A 14,462-nucleotide genomic window follows, 5' to 3' on the forward strand; every position below is an offset into this window, starting at 1 on the left:
TGGAAAGGAACACAAATTGCCGTACCCCATTGTCTCTGCTTCCCTTTGGATCGAATGTTTCTCTAACTGATGTTTTCCTTCCTACAGAAACTTTTCGTTATTATGACATTCAGCAAACATATAGTGGAGCAGATGGTGTCCCTAATCGGGTGAGTAATTCTTTAACACAGCAATACCTTCACTTATTAAGTGGAAAAATACTGGAGGAGTCAAATATAGATGGGCTGGAAATTGTGCTTTGCTTCGAAGTGGAAGCTTCAGCCAACACATAATTTAGGTCTTATTTACAATTTCATTCCTCACCTCAAAGGCTTCAAGTACTTCAAGAGGCACAGTAGGACTGAGGGACAGGTGGGCTGAGTGTGTGGTACCAACAGTTTGCTTTCACCCAGAAATAGGACACAGCTCTTCCAATTACAGATCGGACACTTTTAGCTGCAAAAAGACTGGGTTTTATGGACTTCGGGCGATGTTGTAGTGTGGTCCTGTGACAAAAAAAAAAATATGAAAGAACTGTTTTGATTTCTGCGCTGTCCCAAGATGGCAATAAACATCTTCCATAGTTTGAACTACCTTACACATTTAAAATACTAAATCTCTCACAAAATGTCAGAATGAGAAATTCAGTGTGTAGAGTTATATCTCCATTCTATTTAACTTGGCTTTTCATAGGAGAAGTGATGGTTTTCATGGATAAACTGTTCCTATTTTGAGAAATTTGTCTTTTTTTTTTTTTTTTTTAGACTGAGTTCTTTAGTAATTGTTTACTATTATATTTTTTTGAGTGAAAATCTCAGTTTAAAACAAGAAAACTAAGCAAAAACCCAGCTAACAACAGTTGGGAGGGGGGAAAAAAAAGACAATTAAACCAGCTTACTCACATGTTGCCTCAGTGGGTTTGGAGATTGGACACTGATGATGAAGTGCTAGATTTTTGCCTCGTATCTACCTGTTCAGTCATGAAATTCTGTGTGATTTTAAAATCCATTGTTGATGATAACATTTCCTGCCTGGTAATCGGGCAAATGGCATCGCAACAGTCCCTCTCTAACCGTGCAGAAGTTTCGTAAACTGCTTGAATGCAAACAAAGTGTGCAATTTAATTAACTTAAATGTAGGCCACTAGATCAAATCGTCGGGATTTCATCAAAAGTTCATGTTTAATTGTTCAAAGGAAGAGTTGTGTTCTTGGGGGAGGGGGAAGCTGCTGCCTGTTTCCAGTCCACTGACCTGATTAATGGCAGGGGTGCAGGTTTGAAGTTTTAAATGTGACTCTCAAACATCTAAATAGAAAACCTTATTGTTGTGGGGTTTGTTTTGGGTTTTTTTATTTGTTTGTTTTGTGGGCTTTTTTTTTTGAACTAGATACCTAATATGGATCCATAAAATAAATGCCAAGGTGTTTCTACTTTTCTGAGGTTTTTCATTTGTTATACGGGGCAAATTGATTGACACTTTGCCATCCAAACTGCAGTAACTATTTTCACATAAACTCCAAAAAGCCACACTCCTCAGGAGCAGTTTAAGGGGAGGAATGTCTGGAAATAATTCCTTTTAAAATATGTAAACTTCAAGTAGTAATGCTGTACAGAGAGAAAGGAGTGTTGGAAGAAACATTCTAGAGCATTTCACCAATAAAACAAATCCTGACTTTATTACTTCCTGATCTTCTGATTGGGTGTCTGGTTTGTAACAAACTTCAAAATTAATTTGTTGCTTTGAACATTATTTAAAAAAAAAAAAGAAAAAGAGAACTGTGGCTACTTTTAACCATCATTAGTTAGGTTTTTTTAGTATCAATCACAGCAGACAATTTACTATGAGCTTTTCATCGGCACAGCTACTGGGTCAGGTATATTTCCAAAGATTTACTCTCCTGCAAATCTTTCAGCCAAAACTAGTAGTTTTTTCCTACTTCATCTGTCTTGGAGATAATTTTGCATCGAATTACTTCGATTGCATTCACAAGACCTCTGCTGGATTCAGATTTTATTAGATGGTTGATGTCAGAGTTAAAAAATGTTCTCGGGAGACAGTAAGATTTTTGGAATGTCCCGGTATCCTTGACTTTTCTCAAGCCGTCTGCCTGCATTACCTCATCAATTTCTGTTAGAGCGGAGTATAAAACATGTTAAACAAAAGCTCACATTAAATCCCTTATTATTAAATTAAAATATAGTTCTGTTTAATGGTCGGTAATTTTATTTTAATCAAATTCTAGCCGACAAAATGACTTAAGACTTTTTTTTTTTTTTTTTGTCTGGGATAGTGCTCTTACACAAAAGGAAATGTCTGAGCACAACACTTCAAAATAACGAGCATATTAATACACAGGATAACTAAAAGCTAGACAGAAGATTAAGTTATGAGATCTAGTCTGAGGATATTTGATTTTATAAGCCAGAGAGAATTTCTCGGTAGCTACATGAGTCTTAGTCAAAAAGGATTCACCTGCAGACCTTGCCCGTAGCTCGGCTCTTGTTTACTCCTGGTCCTGGATGGTGCCGGCATCGCAGGCTCAGCCTGCCGTGACCGGGGCTTTTGAATATCATTTAGGGTAATTTGATTTTTTTACAATTTTGTCTAGGTCTCCATTACAAAAGGATCGTAAAATACTCCTTATATTAATTAAATAAAGAAAGAAAAAGGAAAAGAAAACGTGGCAGGAAATTAAGAAGCTGTTTAGAAAAGATTTTGGAAAAAAAATTGGTGGTATCTAGTGTACGAAATCAGAAAAGGCCGGGAGGATGGGTGGTGGCAGCCGTGCTGCAGCGAGCCGTGGCGGGAGGAACGAGGAGACGTGGATGGATTGAAGGAGCTGAAGTTATCGTGAGCCTTGAAATCAAAGCTGAGGAGGGTTACGGAGATGCTGGTGATTATCGACCTGTTCCGCCGGTGGGTAGGTTGAAGCTGTGTCGTTGCCGGCTAAAGCGCTGGAGGAGGATAATGTTTTCTCTCAGGTTGTATTACCTTCATAAGCTTTTGTGAGGAAAGGTGGTGTGTAAGAGTTTTGTCGTATTTTGACACTTAAAGAAGAGTTTAACTTACTGGTCGTCCGTGTAAAATACTTTGATGCTGGTTTTAGGCCAAACCTAACCCGTTTAAAATGTTTAATGATCACGTGTGTTGTGGGTTTTCTTTAGGCTCTTAAATCTTTCCACTTATTTTTTTTTTTTTTTTTTTTACCTACAGCTGCAGGATTGTTTATGAAGTCACACTGAGCGTGTTGCTTTTAAGCACGAGCATATTTTTTTTTGAAGTGGCAGTTTCAAATGCGGATTAGGAATTCCCAGAAAACTACTAAAGAAATAGTTCTCAAAGCACACACCACCCACAAAACTGTCTGCCATCGATTCTGGGTAAATGCTCAGAAAGAAAAAAAAAAAAAAAAATTTAGTTCAGCATGCTCTGTTTGTATTTTGTGAAAATGAGCTAATAACTTTAGAACTCCAAGAGGCATCTAAAAAATTCATAAACACGTTTTATATAGCGCTAGACAGCACGTGGCCTTCACCTCGAGCATCTGAACCTCGGGGCACGTGGTGGCTGCATCACTTTTAGACAAATCCCACCCTTCAGGCAGAGAGATTCCCTCTGACTGTCGTTAAGTTAATGATGAACGCCCGTAGGCAGCAGAAGGTCTTAATTAGAGAGGTGACAGTCGCTGAGAGGGGAGGTGTGAAGGCTGAGACCAGGTGTGGTACCTTCATGGATCAAAACGCGTGAAGTACTGCGGCAGCAAAGGATGCTGCGCTGATTTCAAGGGAACTAGAAACTCATCTGTTCAATTAACGAACTGAGTCAGTCAACTAATTTGAAGTTTAAATAGAAGGCGGTGAAACGCGTGTAAAAAGAATTGCATACTTCCACAGATTTTTAAAAGTTAATTTGTTAGCGCCACGTCCTGCGGGGTAGACGTGTTAACGCCGTGAAGCGTAACTCAACAAACTCTGAAAATCCACCCCAAAATATCAGTGCTTCTGAAGGGGTTTCTCAGCCTGGTGGTTTCTGTGGAACAACTTCTCGTGCGTACCAGCTGTGCAGGCCAGTTTCAACCATTGTGTGTCTTAAAGCAAAAACCAGTTTTTTGGTACCAGGTACTCGACCCATTGCCTTGACAGACCAGTTTGCTGCTCTCCATCGTGCCATAGTTCTTTGCTTCACAACTTAATCTCAGTTCATTCTTGTAAGGAGCACGATGTTCCTTTCACCAAAAAAGTCCAAATGAAATCACGGTGACTGATGTAAATGGTAACTTTGCTTAAAGATCAGTTGTTTGTGGTTTTTTTTTTTTTTCAAAAATAATTTCCAGTATAGGTTTAGGTTATTTCTTTAGAATATTAAGTCAAGAAGCTGCAGTGGTAGAAAGGGCTGCCCCAGAAATCAGTGTTCCTGGGGTGGAAAGGCCCTTTTTTGATTGACATTGTGCCATGCGATTGCCTGGGGTTTTGGGGGACCTTCACCAGGGTTTGAGCCCCCAGAGGACCTGGTGGACCTTTGTTTTGCATGTATGTGTGGAAGTCCATCTCCTCTTGAAGCGGTGTCTTCCTTAAAGGATATTTGGAAAAATAGGTTCCAGTCAATATTTAAAATAGAAGCCCTTGTAGTAGAGTTTGACCGAAAATAACGTGGAAGTGGCTGGATAACTGAGCAGTGACTTCACATCTCCTGAAACAAATCCTTCTGGAAGGTTACACCAATACACCTGACGTTTCTTGGTACAACAAATCAATGGTTCTCCTCCCACAGGTATATGGGAAACCTGTGGGACTGTGCCCTCGCAGCACACCCCGCACACAATGGAGCAGCGCTGCACAAAAAAGGCTTTAGAGGCTTGAAAGGGACACGGATGCGGGTGAAATTCGAGCAGCTTTGGTGTTGAAAACCTTCCAGTGGATCACAACAGAATTATAAAAGTTTATTTGCAAGAGGCTTGTAGGATTTAACTCCGAACAAGCAAGCTTTTTTAATAAACTGTGTGCAGAAACAGTGCTCTATCTTTAAAATACAAGCAGAAGTTCCCTTCCAAAGAGCGACGTTGAGCAGAGCTAAGAAGCAGCAGCACGGAGATGTTGCAATTCCTATTTTTGAAAGCATTGATTTTAGTGTAACAGAATGTCCCAAGGAAAAAAAAAAAAAAAAAAAACAAAACAAAACAACAAAAAACCAAAAAACAAAAACCAAACGTTTTGCAGGCAGCTTGGTTAACGCGGGTATTGGAGCGTGGCTCTAGGTATAAATGACGTCAAACGGGTAACAATTTTAGTTTAGCAACCTTCAAATAAGATATTTTCTTCCTTCGTCTCGTAAAGCAAGTGAATCTGCCAAGTTGCCTTTTAACCCCCCAGATGTTCCGGTTGGTCCTGGCCATAAACCAGATTTATTTTCTGCGATTTTAGAAGCACTGAAGGCAGATAACACCTAAGGTTTGCCCCAATGTTCTGAGGGCGAGGTGGCGGTGCCGGAAGCTGGAGGCTGCCGTCGGTCCCGGGGATGCTCCGGGGGAGCCGGGGACCGGGATTGCGGCGGCGGCGGCAGCAGCATCTCTCGGGGCTGAGCTCCACTGAGTCACTGCGGGTCCCGTATGGCCCGGCCTGGGGGAAACGGATGGTTTAAATACTGTGAGAATCTTTATCAGCACAGGAAATGACAGCTCATTAAAATACTAACCGTTAAGCTTGTTTAGATCACTGTCTGGAAAAAAATTAACCATTGAAGGTTCAGCTAACTCGCAGGAAGAAAGGTGCTCTGTTTAGACGGGGAGCACACAGCGCAAATTAATCAGCTGTGCTAATTGCCCAGTGGCATACAAATATTTCCCTTGGAATCTATTTTCCGGTGGTTTATAATATGTCTAATTTTCAAATAAGTTGATACAATACTGGAGCAAAACTTGCAGTTTCTGTTGAGGGCGAGGTGGCTGAAATAGCCCACGATGGTGCCTCTTACTGAATGCCCTATTGCTTTTGAGATCCCGGATGGATTTTTCTTGTGCTCTTACAAGGGAACGGAGAAATGTGAGTCTAATACAGAGAAACTCCGTGTGGGAGGAACGGCTGTTGGGTGTGATGGTTTAATGATGTTTTGCATAATTGCTCCGAAGGTGAAAGCCTTCGCTTTGCCCTTCTGGCCTGCCTGTCAATAGCTAATCTGATTTAAATAAATTCTTTTAAAAAAGAGTTGGGGGTAGCAGGAGGAAAGACCCAGTCCCAGCACGCTCCCTCCTGCCTGCGTGACGCTCTGCAGTGCCACTGGGCTCCCTTTTTTATGGAAGGGGGATAATCCCTGGCCTGGGGTGGGCGAGATCCCGTGCGCGCGGGGCTGGCGCTGACGAAACGACCGCACAGCGATATTTGACTCTCGGTCTGGTTTTCTGTTGTTTCAAAATTTCTTTCCCTGTTGTCTTTGAATTGTAGCGCTGGCGTTTCCTGAAAGGATGGGGTTTCTATAGCTGGACTCGCCCAAATAGCCAAATCAGTGCAAAATGTATATGGCACTGTTTGTCCCCAGACCCCGAGAGGGTCCGGGCGAGGACAAAGTGTCCGTGCCAGGGGTGACCAAACCAGTCCCTGCTTCACACTTCAACGGTTTTTCCAAATGAACAGCTGTGGATATTGGAGAGATCATCCATAAAACGGGGTTGTGACTCAATATTGCATCACCTTCCCGAGCTGGTGTGCTCCAGCCCGGGAGCTCGGCGGCCTCTTCGCACCATCGATTCAATTCCTGTGGTTCTCCTTGCCCTTCAGATTACTATTTCCGTGATGGACAAAATGGACTTCCATGGGTTTAAACTTGTCGTGCTTAATGTTTGTCGATCATCACAACCGAGGTACTGATCCCAGTTGTTCACATGAGCTGCTGAATTGGGTATAAAATTCAGAACTGAGTGCCGCTGAACTTCTTATTTAATTTTAAATTTCCACCAGAATAAATGGAGTTTAAGGACTGCATAGAGTTAATCAGCTGCTTAATCATCATTGGCTCTTAGAGGCCTCTTACCAGTGAGAAAGTTTCATTAGCAGGGAAACCCCACTCTGTTCATGTCCCTGAAGTGTGGGTCTAAAGCGGCAACTTCAGTATTTCTGGAAAATACTTCCTAATTCCTAACACTTCTCACTGGAAGAGTAGGTGAATGTGCACACGTGCAGAGGGTTTGATAAGATGGGAACTTCATATCCTAAATATATCCTGGACTGATAGATATTTTTGTGTGTGTGTGTGTGTGAAATGTTAGTGCGAGGACACTAAAAGGCAGCGTTTGGTGGAGGGGAGCACTGCTTGGGGTTACACGAGTGTTCCCAAACAAACCCTGACAGCAAAGCTTGGGAAATGTCAATAGCTCCGGGGTAACCCATACTCTTAAAGATCTCATAAGATGAAAAACACACCTTTCAAAAGTGCAAATATAACAATTAAATGGTTTTAAAGAAATATTTTTACTACTAGTAATAATGCAGTTGACAGAAGTACTGAAGAACTTTTTACTTTTTGTTAAGCTGGAGTAGGGAAAATACCTTGGTTTGCCTTTTTTTTTTCTCCTCTCCTCTCAGTTTGGTGCTTTATCCTCTGAGAAAACTCCTCCCTGGAGTTCCAAGGATTCTGCTGAAAAAGATAAGTTTCCCCAAAATCTTCCCTGCCGCTTCCTGGCCTGTGACAGGCATTTGAGGGTTAAATATTGACAGCCGTTCTTTGAAAAGCAAATTAATAAATCATACGGTGTATTGTAATAAACACAGGTTTTGCTGGACCTGGAATTAAGAGGTTTTAGGACTCGAACTGTCAGAATCTGGAACATCGTTGGGGTCATCTTTAAACTAATCCTACAACAACTTCGCTGAATCTCTGTAGCGTGGTGCTTCAGAGAGATGTGAAGTTCTGGTTTATTTGTCGGGGAAAAAAAAAACCAACCTGTATCATTTTCCCTTTGGATAGAAATCCTGGCTCTTAAGTAAAAAAAAAATTAAAAAATCAAAAAATCAAATATGCATCTTCTTAATTACAAACACCAGGTAATACTTCTGAAAACAGGCTTCGAGAGTGTTTTGTTCAGCGTATCAAAGTTCTTAATGGGTGTTTATGTTGTATTAGAATAAAAGTAATGTTTTTTACTAAAATGTTAGGATTTTAATGAATTTAGACCATACCAAAAGGTAGTGCAGTTTTTTTGGAAGCCTGTTTTCAGTTTCAATTCCTTGTGAAACATTCCATTTTAGCAGATAATCGGAATGAATTAAAACAAAAATTGGTGTTTAATGTTAAATGTTTCTAAAATGTCTTCTGAATCAGAATTTCTTCAGAGGGGTTTTTTTCCTCAGGAAAAAAAAAAATAATCCAAAACATGTTTTTCCCCTGAATCTTATGGTCGCGACTCTCTCTTTGGTTTTCAAGTGGATTTTGTTGAAAGGACAGAATACACAAGGGCAGCACCTTTATCCCAGGTGTGTGCTCCTCGCCGATGAACTGCAAAATTCAGCAGCAGCAGCAGCAACTTGTGAGGTGTATTTTGTTTCTTATTTTGACAGACGGCTCTTAACGAACTGCTATTTTTTGTGTTGGTTTTTTGTTTGGTTGGTTTTTTTTAATGGAAGTCCTGAAGCAGCTCACTAAGGGTCACCTTTCAGGCTCCCCAGAAGGGAGAGCGGGTTGTGCGTTTGGGGATTTTTGTGTGTTTTGTTTCGGGGGGTTGGGGGGGGGCAGAGACTACAAATTTGCAGAGGAGCTAAATTCTGGTGTGCACCGAGGACCTTTTATTTTGTGCCAATAGGGTTGATCCTCAAAGGAAAATGCAAGGAATTGGGTTTAGATTATTCTCCAAGCAGGGTTATCTTCCAGCACCTTCCCTCCTTGGGTGGGAGGTGTCCGGCCGCCCGGGGTTGCCGTCAGGGGAGTCTGAAGGTGCATCTCAAAGTCGCTGGGAAGCGGCGCAGAATTATGATGCAAATGTGGTCCTTTTGCCCCTGTGCCTGGTGTCAGTGTCCTCCTCCAGATTCGTACTGAAGCCTTCCCCCTCCTCCTCCTCTGATTAAAAACTTCACTAAGCTCGGGGGAGAGGAGATAACTCTCATTTTTCTGTAAGTAAATAAAACAAAACCTGATTTTTTTTAAAGATTTCCAGACCTATGATGGTGTCTGTGCTTTGGGTATTAGGTGACACATATGTTACCTGGTTGATTAAACGTTTGAATTTTGGTCAAAGGGTACAAGTAACAGACTCTGTCCCGCTGAAACGGGATTTCAGCAATTTCAGTACTAGTGCTAAGACGTTACTCTGCTTCATTTTGCTCCTTATTTAAATTTACGCTCCTTTTTTCAATATTCAAGTCTCTGTGAACGTGCAAAACGTCGCAGGCTTTTAGAAACCGAGGTACTTTCATTCAGGTTCTTACAGTTCTTCGTAAAAACCTGTACTGAAGTGAATGTTGTTCGCTTAATTCTTAGCTGGGCTGACAAAGGGAAAAGAAAAAAAAAAGCTGAATACTTTTAGTGAAAACGTTTTGAAATCCTGTTGGTGCACCAGGATGTCCTCAAGGCGCCTGAACTTGGTTTTCATGTCTCTGTTCTGTTGATTAACGCTAATTGGGCACTGACTCAGTTCAGTTTTTAGGGGGGAAAAAAAAAAAACGGAGGTATTTGAAGAACCATTTCTGTTAATCATTCATCTCTCGTCATTTAAATATTCCTCATTTCATAATGATGCAGGAGTTTAAAAGTAAACTATTACCTTTCCGAAGCTTTTCCGGGCTTGCGAGCGTCATTTGAAAAAGAAAAGAAACCTCAAAACGTAACTCATTTTTGAAAAGGGTGACTCGTCCCCATCAGCGAGTCATGAGGACAAAATTTTACCACGAATAACGTCGGCTTCGGAGGGGACGGTTCGGAAAAACTGGAAATCTCTTGTAAAAGTTGACGGGCTCTCGTGTGAGACGTGGAACGGTTGGTGGAGTCTGGGACAGAGCTTTAGGCTTGGCTCTTTTTCTTTATTTTTGTGAAATTTTACCAGTCCGGGCACAGGATTTACTCACCCGTTTGTATCATCGGGATGGTGAATCATAAGGAAAGCAATCTCTTTCTTGTAAATATGTTTTAAAAAAAAAAAAAAAAAAAAAATACTTGCCCCTGGCTATCGAAGGCAATGGGTTTATTGGAGGAGAGTGAGCTGCTTTGTTTCTTCCGTCATGAATTCTTAAGGTTAGAAAGCTGTTATTTTGGGATTGGGCCTTATCCTGGAAAAGGCAATATTGTGTCAGAGCAGGAGGAAACTCATTTTAGCGGTGTAGCCCCCGGTGGCAGTCGCAGTCACTCAGAGAGGAGAAGGGTCAGTTTGTAAAACTCTGTGTTTTGTGGTGTCTTCGGTGTGTTTTACTAAATCCTCCCCGGAGCAGGAGTGTGAGGAATCAAAACCGTGGGGCTGAAATTTAGGTGTCTCTTTGTAATGTAGACAACAACAGGAATTTCTTTAGAATTTAAAAAAAAAAAAAAAAAAAAAAAAGAGTAAAATTTCCATTCTCTGCAACGAAGATGGGGTTTGTCAGCAATGGGAACCCTCCCGGGATTGGGAGCGGTGGTTGGTCCATGGGTGTGGATGGAACCTTGGGAGCCCTGGGCTGGGGGTGTCGCAAGGGGGGATTCCTTCTCTATAGGATTAATTTATTAAGTGTCACGACAATTATAAAAGCTCCTTGGAGCTGCTGCTAAATAGCATAGCGTGTAGATTTAAAGACAAATTGCCCACGTTGTTTGTGATTCGAGCGTGGCGGGGCCGGGGTGGCGTTTGCAGGGTGGAGGCTGGAGCTGCTGGGGGTCTGCCCAGCGCCGGCACCTTCCTGGGGGGAGAGAAACCGCCTCCCCCGTCCTCACACGGTTAATGGAAGGACAAGGTGCTCAGTAACGTATCGTAGCTTTTTGTGCAAGTCATCTGCCATAAACCATGGCATGATTCAGAACGGGGTTCATAGTTCCTTCTTTGTTCCTTTGTTAATCACTGACTGGGGGAGGCGCCTGCAGAATTTGCTAATGCATTCTTTTTGGGGAAGGATGACGCACAGATTGTCCTAATAAGGACTTAGTTTGAGAAAGGGGCCGTCTTCTTTGAGGAGATAGGGGCAAGTCATAGGGCGAGCAGTTTCTTTTTTAACTGAGGGATGACACAAGCACAAGTCATTTCCTTATTAATCGGTTCAAACCAGTTCTTACAGGAACTGCTGGTGATAAATGTGGGACTTCTCAGAAGTCATTCATTTTCTTCCCAGCGCTGCCCCAGCGCAGGGCTCCGCTGCCTTCTCCCTGCCCTGCAGACACGGCTCCAGCTCACGGCAGCGCAGCCTTGGCAGCTGCTCTGCCCCGACAGATTTTCTTCTTCTTTTTTTTTTTTTTTTCCTTGTTAAGCACTTTTTGAGGATGCGGGGAACTACGTCCCTTTCAGAAGTGTCCGATAAAAAAGATGAAATACGCTTTATTTCGTGGTTATCTGCTCTCAAGTAGCAATGCCCTTCTGAGCTGTAGCTCAGTCTGAACTTTGTTCTTTTTGGGTCAAAGTGGTAAGTTTAAAAAAAAAAAAAAAAATGTTTGTTTTTGGTTTTTATTTTTTTCTCCCCTATTTTGTCTTGCTCTCTGGGATGAACTTTGCATCAGTGCTATTCCAAGTGTAGGTCCTTCTCTCCAGAAGCCATTTCAAGAATATTTGGAAGCTCAGAGGATAAAACTCCACCACAAACCTGACAGTGCCGTCCCACAGGTAAGAACTCTCTGCCTCCCTCCCCAGGTAATTTTTCCTTCCTCTCGCTGCCTTTCGACTCCCCGGCTTCACCCGTGTAACGCCCGATGCCGGTTTCCAAAGATTTGCAGTGGCCCAGGGAAAAGATAAAAATCTCATTTTAAAAGCGACCTGGGAATTAAAATATAATGGTGTAATTGTACGCAACTGGGCTTAGACCTCTTGGAGAATTTTAAGATAATAAAGCAAGACCGATGGCACGTTTCCCTCTGTAGCAACTGTCTATTTTGAAAGAGAAATTTAAGCAGAAAAAAGTTGCATTTCCCTGTGAGGCGGTAAGAGAGCGTGCAGCATCAGTGCTTCAGCAGCCAGGGGATCTGCGGCTTTAACGGCCACTAAGAGAAACAAAATCCCTAAGCCTTTAGTGTTTGAGAGGAGAAGAAAAAGACGGTGTTTAGAGTCGGTACAAAGGGGCAGAGGGGTCTCCTTTCATGCAAAAAAAAAAAAGTATCTTAAAAAACATTAAAAAGTATTTTGAAAAACACACCCTGAATTTTCAGGGGGGACAGAGCAGCTTTGCCATGAAACTCCTCAGGATACTGAGGCATTTTTAGGTAAAAAATCCATTAATCTACCTCACATCTCACATGTAATACTTGTACCCGTATAAATGTTTCTTTGCCCCTTCCTTACCACAAAAGAGACTAAATTAGGGAGGATCGGGCTGGAATAACGAAATGTGCAGATTCCTTTTATGCGCGTCGCAGTGGGTTTTGTGCAGTGCGTTGCTGCCCTCCTTTGACAACAGAAACCCAAGTTACGGGTAACGATGGAGAAAGGTGGGAGCGGGACCGCGGGGGTCACGGCAGGAACTTCTCGTGACACCAGAGGAATGGGCTGCTAATTGGAAGATAACGCGCTGTATGAAGTTTAGGGGGGAAAAAAAACCCAAACAAACCAAAACATTTTAAACCAACGACCGAATTGTTTTCTTCACAAGGAACGTGACAGGGAGTGACAGGCAGGGGTTGCTAATTCTGAACTTTTATGAATCGTTAGCGGAGACGCAACAATACGAGGAGTAATAAATCCCTCCACGCGCACTGGAGTAAGGATCAAGGAGCCCTCGCCTGCCCTGCGGCGTATTTGGCAAGTCCCCCCGCATTGTCTTTCAAGGGACTAAAGTCAGCTTTGCGGGGGGACCTGCGGGAATCCTGTCAGCTCGCGCTTAGCTCCTGTTTTTAATTCGATAAATTACATAATAATAATAAAAAAACAAGGCCAGGCTTTTCCCTTTTACCCAGAAAACGGAGAGCTCTCCGTCGTGCTGTCCACTAATCTTCATTTTCCTCCTTCTGTTTTGTCTTTGTCTCTTCAGGGGGAGAACTGGCTCTCGTGGATATTTGAAAAATTGGTGATTGTCATGGTTGGTTATTTTATCTTATCTATAATCAACTCCATGGCCCAAAGCTACGCCAAACGGCTGCAACAGAAGATGTACTCGGAAGAAAAAACCAAATGAGCCTGGAAATAAAACCTCTCTTGGAATGGGTTTTAGCAGACACAAAAAATGACACATCTTTCCATACGTTTAAAAATCAGCATTATTCAAAATGTGGGAAAACTTTTTAACATCAATTTTCAACTATAACAACTTTCTATTTAATTTTGAAAGTAATTTGGATATTAGAGCAGCCGTTCCATTGACAAACTTATAAATGTTAAGGTAAGGTGTAAATGCTTTCCGAGCCTGAGGTGTGTTATACAGGATGGACAATGGGATGTTAAATGACGTTTAACACAAACGTTGTCCATCCAAATTACTTCCAAAACCGGTGATTAATACCCTCCATTTCCTGATTTAACTTCAATCCGACCCAAGGGTAACTTTTTATTTTGAAGGGGTGGCTGGTTTGCTTTTTTCCATAACTTTTCAAGGCCATGATGATGTATATAAGTGAGTACAGATTGGATACAAACCGTTGCATGTCCTTCCGGGTAAGGCTGTTCCATCTGGACTCTCCGGTGTCCCGCTGCATTGCACGTGCTCTCGGTTGGAAACGCCACCCTCGTAAACATCATGATGTTAGCAGAGATGATTGATGTCAAAATGCCGAAGCTGACATTTTTTATTCTGTATATTTAGAATGAAGTTAAGATAAAACTTTATAAAGTCATCTTTGATCATTCCAGAATTTCTCGTGTCAGTCTTTTTAAGCTGTTCCTTTTCCTCTCTGCTTTTGTATGCTCAGTTTGGTTTCTTTATTAAGCCTTAATCCCATGAACCGCATGCTTTCCTCATCCTTCCTGCACAAATGGTGCTGAAGCCCTTTGTTCTTGGTTTTGTTTTTTTTTTCCTTTTTTTCTTAAGAACTTCTTCCTTAGCAGAAGGAAGTAGAAGGCAGATCACTTGCTTGAAGTATGGCTCGCTGTTAAAATAGGCAAGTTAAATAGCTGGTGATATATGTTATCATAAATCCTTCCCGGATGTTCACCTCCCCCTCACCATGGGAGGTGAAGAGAAGGGGGGAAGAGTAGAGATTCCAGCTGAAAACAGATTTGATGTCAGAGAACCTTAGACAACCTTAACCTTAGGCTTTTGGAGTCAGATATTTTTAAAACATTGTTATGCATCAGTGTGTATTCCAGTCCTGATGTCCATGAACATAACTAATCCTATATTCCCTCTTCAGTCAGTAGATACCCGTTCCCCTGCTGCTGTACAGGTTTTACTGCTCTCATAATC

The 14,462-nt window shown here is 42.0% G+C and overlaps 1 protein-coding gene across 3 annotated transcripts in view; it reads left to right on the forward strand.

The window, feature by feature from the left end:
* VMP1 (vacuole membrane protein 1) overlaps positions 1-13,909 on the forward strand; it is a 65,902-nt gene extending 51,993 nt beyond the window's left edge. For all 3 annotated transcript variants that reach the window (XM_074160553.1, XM_074160555.1, XM_074160554.1), the window contains 3 exons: positions 88-149; positions 11,635-11,737; positions 13,095-13,909. In XM_074160553.1, coding sequence (XP_074016654.1) covers positions 88-149; positions 11,635-11,737; positions 13,095-13,238 — 309 coding nt within the window. In that variant the 3' untranslated portion in view covers positions 13,239-13,909. The remainder of the gene's footprint in view (positions 1-87; positions 150-11,634; positions 11,738-13,094) is intronic.
* Positions 13,910-14,462: the final 553 nt, after the last annotated feature.

Source organism: Numenius arquata, chromosome 18 (assembly GCF_964106895.1).
Source record: "Numenius arquata chromosome 18, bNumArq3.hap1.1, whole genome shotgun sequence".
Classification (NCBI taxonomy): domain Eukaryota; kingdom Metazoa; phylum Chordata; class Aves; order Charadriiformes; family Scolopacidae; genus Numenius; species Numenius arquata.